Raw genomic sequence first — 4095 nt, 5'->3', positions numbered from 1 at the left:
AAGAAATTGCATCTTTACGGGAACCACATGAACACAAAAGCTGGCACCTCATAGTTAAATGTCTGACAATAATATCAGGTGAGATTGTAAGTTTGAATTCAACAAAGTGTACAGTGTGACATGCTTGCCATGACTTATTTTATGTTTTGCTCCTTAGCCATGATGTAACATTGAAAGGGCTGTAGAATAACTGAGAGGAATCTAAAACATGCAGTGGGTAAACAATGTCTAAAACATGCAGTGGGTAAACAATGTCAGCGAAGGAACACGCAGTCAACCAGTTTTGTCAAGGATAAAGTTTGTGTTGCGGTACAAGAAGCCATGTCAAGCCCACATGCTCAACAGCCCACATGCACATGTCAAAAAGCCATGTCAAGCAGCCCACATGCACAGCAGCAGCCACACCCCTCTGAACTCTTTACAACCTGCCACCAGCAACTTATACCATAAAATAAAATATAAAAGAAAACCATGTACTAGATAAATCTGCCCTCTCACCATGTGGATATCCACTTGTTTTTCTGAGGTCTCATACACAAATTTGCCATGATCTACTACAGATCATTCCTGATGTCCTCTCTCACAAAACCATAAATATGATCCATTAACATGAGTCCCACAACCAGGTTTTTGAGAAATGCATCAACATCCAGGTACATTTCTTTGGGTAAGTCAACCCAGCTCCAAATAACTCTAAGGAGGAGTAAAATGACAAAGGAACAAATACATAGAAAAGACTACTATCACAGGCCCTGTTTCTCTTAAGAAACCTACCCTCCACCTCTCCAGCTTTATATGGGAGAGTAGCACAAAGTTAAAAAAAAAAAAACAAAACAAAACAAAACCTCTGAGGAAGAGGACCAATTTTCACAGCTGCCTAGAGTTAGAGGAAGATATTGAGCAGAATGGTTGTAAGGGTAAAGTGATTCTTTGATTATGATTTCTAAGGACAATTAGAGTTTCTACCAGGCCCTCCATAATAAAAGTATTGCCCCCATTCACCATTGTTTCCATTTTGTACATCATAGCAGTTTGACTGCTCTGTGAAGGCTCCAATCCCCTTAGGTGCCCTTAGATTATTAGACCCATCAACTATCTGAATGTTCCTGAAGTAGCTTGCCTTGCTAAACCCTTCTTCAGGGAAATGGCCACTGCCCATCTCAGTGGATGTGTGCTCACCGTCAGGTTCTGAGTTCACAACCTCCCCTCCCCACTCTATCATGGAGGCACTGTCTGCCAAATAAGAGAAGAGGAAAGAAGGCCAGTAACCCAACACATAGCCGTTCCCAAATTGCATCCACCAGTTCCCCTCCTTTGGGTCCTGCTCAGTTAATTTGAACCATTTTATTACCATTAGTCAGAGGCAAAAAGTCATAAACAATAAGAGCTGCAGAATTCTATATACTGTAAGTATACTTAAAAAAAAAAAAGAACAGATGGGATAGATTCTCTGATATTTGGCTATTTGTTGTTTTTAATAACAATTGCATGTGAGCTTTGCTTGTACCTTCCAAACGAGGATATTTATATCATATTGTGAACCATCATAGTTAGAGATTGGGTAGATGCTGGCACCCATTGCAATCGCATTGTTGATCTGAATGAACCCAGAACACAGTAGGTTGTAGCAGCCAGTTGCTTGATATGCATCACTCTGAAATTTCATGTAAAATAAGTATTACAAGACAACCAGTTATAGAAGAATTAGTAACAAAATGATTGCACTATCTCATCTAAGAAGTTGAACTATCTGATAAGATGAACAATGTCTGAATCATGTCATCTCTTTCACATTGTAGAGCAAAACAATAATAACTTTTTATGCGGTAACAACAAAACCTAGAAACAAAGATACGATGGTCCTTTTTCTATATATATATATATATATATATATATATGATAAGGAAAAGAAGAAGGAATGTTAAACTCACAGTCCAATAAGTGAACAGCCTCGTGTTGTTGTCCCCGTAGAGATCCGGGCTGACCTGATTATATGCAAGGAGGATTTAATGCATGTATAGGAGCTTCCATATTTCAAGACAGTTGAAATTTTAGCAAGTTAACTTGAAGTACGACATAACCTGCCAACCAGCTTCAATGCTGTTAAGATCCTCCCCAAAAGATCCCCCGAGAATCCAAAGCTGAGACAGGCTGAACTCATTAGGTTGCTGTGTCCTTGGCTGCCAGACATTTATGGTTGCCTTTGCTCCATAATATTTATCTCCCTCTACATAAGCAATTGCATGCTACTCAAAGAGACCAAAAAGAAAAAAGACCATGAGAAAGCCAAAACCCAAAGAAAGCAAAAAAGAAGAATATAAAGTTTTGCTCCTAAGTATTATTTCTTTGTTCCTTTTCTGCACCATACCTGATGCCCACTCTCATTGAGAAGGTCAGGGTCAACAGACAAGGGGTTTGGGGTGCTCCTGTGCTTCTTCCTCCCATATCTTTTGACAGAGCTGGCCCTTAACACATCATCCCTGCTAGTCCTCCTAATGGGAATGGTGTCCTCAGGACACCTCCCATTTTGATGCCATAGCTGAGCTATGGAGGGGGATTTCCTCTGTGATGTCACCTTGTTCTCATCAAACAAGCCTTCTGGATGGAAAGTTGGCCTCATCTAAAAAAAAAATTAGCATAAAAGGGATTAGTAAAGCAGAGAGACCACCAAAGTTTGTGCAAAGGTGGAGCTTCTGAAAAGAAGAGGAAAGTGAGGAGTGGACGAAAGAGAGAAACCTGGATTGTGTGGTTTTTGAGGAAAGGGTGATCAAAGGCTGGTTGGTGAGAGACATGCACACAGTCTATAATATCTCCATCAGGACTCTGCTTATTCATGTGATGTTTTTTCCAAACATAAGAAGATAAAGAAATTAGTGCACCATCCTTGAACTATTGGAGCTAAATAAACAATGCCAAGAGAATTACACAATCAAAATAAGACCTTTGGACCGGAGATTCTTGAAGCGAGAAATCATTTTGACAAGAAATAATCCTCTTTTTGAGGTAGAAAATACAGCACAAGATAGAGAAATCACAATGCTCGATTTCTGACAGCAATGAAAGACACAAGGAAAAAAAAAACCTTTTCTAGCTGTTGGATAACCGGAAAAACCTCACCTCCGCCGAGTTCACCAACATGCATAGTAAAAAAGGCGAACGGAAGAAAGGGTGATAAAGGAAAATTGTTACCTAATAACCGTATGCATTATGAGAAACAGGACGAACGCATTTATTGACATGTTTTCCAGGAAAACGAACCAAAATTTCCATGAGAAAGGGGCAAGAAAATGATTGGACTCATCGATACCATATCTAAAACCACAGGGGGGAGAGGAAGGGGAAGATACCGTAATGCTCTTGACGGGCGTTTTGTTGAGCCGCTTCAGGTGTCGCCGCACCTCCAGACGCTGCCTCGCCTCCCCGCCGCCGCTCCTCCCACCCGCGGCAGCGCACGATAAGCAGGCCACCAGCGACAGCACCGCCACCAAGCCACGGCCCAAGCCAATATGCCCCGCCATGGCTCCCACCTCTCTCTCCCCCTCCTTCTCTCTCTCTTCCCTCGTCCGCTCCTCTCAACTGACGCACCAATGGTCTTCCTCCTGGGAACGCGAAAAGAACCCCCGCGCCCACACCTCTCTCTCTCTCTCTCTCTCTCTCCCCCCGGATGTATTCGTTGGAAGGGCAAATTGGGAAGGATGTGATGTGTGGGTCAAACTAAAGTCACCAAAGTGCGCTGTCGTTTCGTCTGCCATTCTTTAAAGATACTCTGATTCATACCCGTTGGGAAATGGCTTCCTTTTGATTGGATAAAGTCATGGTCGGCAAGTGGGTCCCTCGTCCTTGCGGTTGTTTCATGTCTCAACCGAGTGTGCGTGGGCAGAAAGCGACCACTCTTTTCTGTTCCCGCGGCGTGACCTGCTCTCCTGCGCCGCGGTTTTCCCAAACTGCCCTTCTTCGTGCCCACCTCGCAGGGTCCTGTCGAGCCACGTGATGCTGCACGTGCTTTGCGCATTGGATTCGATATCCCCCACCATCGCTGCTTACTGTTCCCACCACCTAATGTTGCCTTTTCACGTGTGAGGCGGACAAAAAGGT

General features: G+C 43.1%; 1 protein-coding gene across 1 annotated transcript; it reads right to left on the bottom strand.

Annotated features, from left to right (window-relative positions):
- Nucleotides 1–578: 578 nt before the first annotated feature.
- On the bottom strand, nt 579–3619 carry LOC103981898 (protein neprosin). The gene is made up of 7 exons (XM_009398656.3): nt 3348–3619; nt 2737–2823; nt 2369–2620; nt 2082–2246; nt 1932–1985; nt 1508–1654; nt 579–1321 (listed from the first exon to the last, which is right to left on the bottom strand). The coding sequence occupies exons 1-7, from the start codon at nt 3516–3518 to the stop codon at nt 944–946; spliced, it is 1254 nt and encodes a 417-aa protein (XP_009396931.1). The 5' UTR covers nt 3519–3619; the 3' UTR covers nt 579–943.
- Nucleotides 3620–4095: the final 476 nt, after the last annotated feature.

The sequence above is a fragment of the Musa acuminata genome, chromosome BXJ2-4 (assembly GCF_036884655.1).
Source record: "Musa acuminata AAA Group cultivar baxijiao chromosome BXJ2-4, Cavendish_Baxijiao_AAA, whole genome shotgun sequence".
Classification (NCBI taxonomy): domain Eukaryota; kingdom Viridiplantae; phylum Streptophyta; class Magnoliopsida; order Zingiberales; family Musaceae; genus Musa; species Musa acuminata.
The sequence above is the reverse complement of the archived record's forward strand: the minus strand, read 5'-3'. Positions and strand labels throughout refer to the sequence as shown.

Excerpts from the sequence above, each read along its gene's own strand:
- LOC103981898 (XM_009398656.3), bottom strand. The coding sequence starts at position 3,518 with ATGGCGGGGCATATTGGCTTGGGCCGTGGCTTGGTGGCGGTGCTGTCG. Across the intron at positions 2,621-2,736 it reads TCAAAAACCACACAATCCAG|ATGAGGCCAACTTTCCATCC; the intron begins GTTTCTCTCTTT and ends TTTTTTTTTTAG. Across the intron at positions 1,655-1,931 it reads GGCTGTTCACTTATTGGACT|AGTGATGCATATCAAGCAAC; the intron begins GTGAGTTTAACA and ends ATGAAATTTCAG.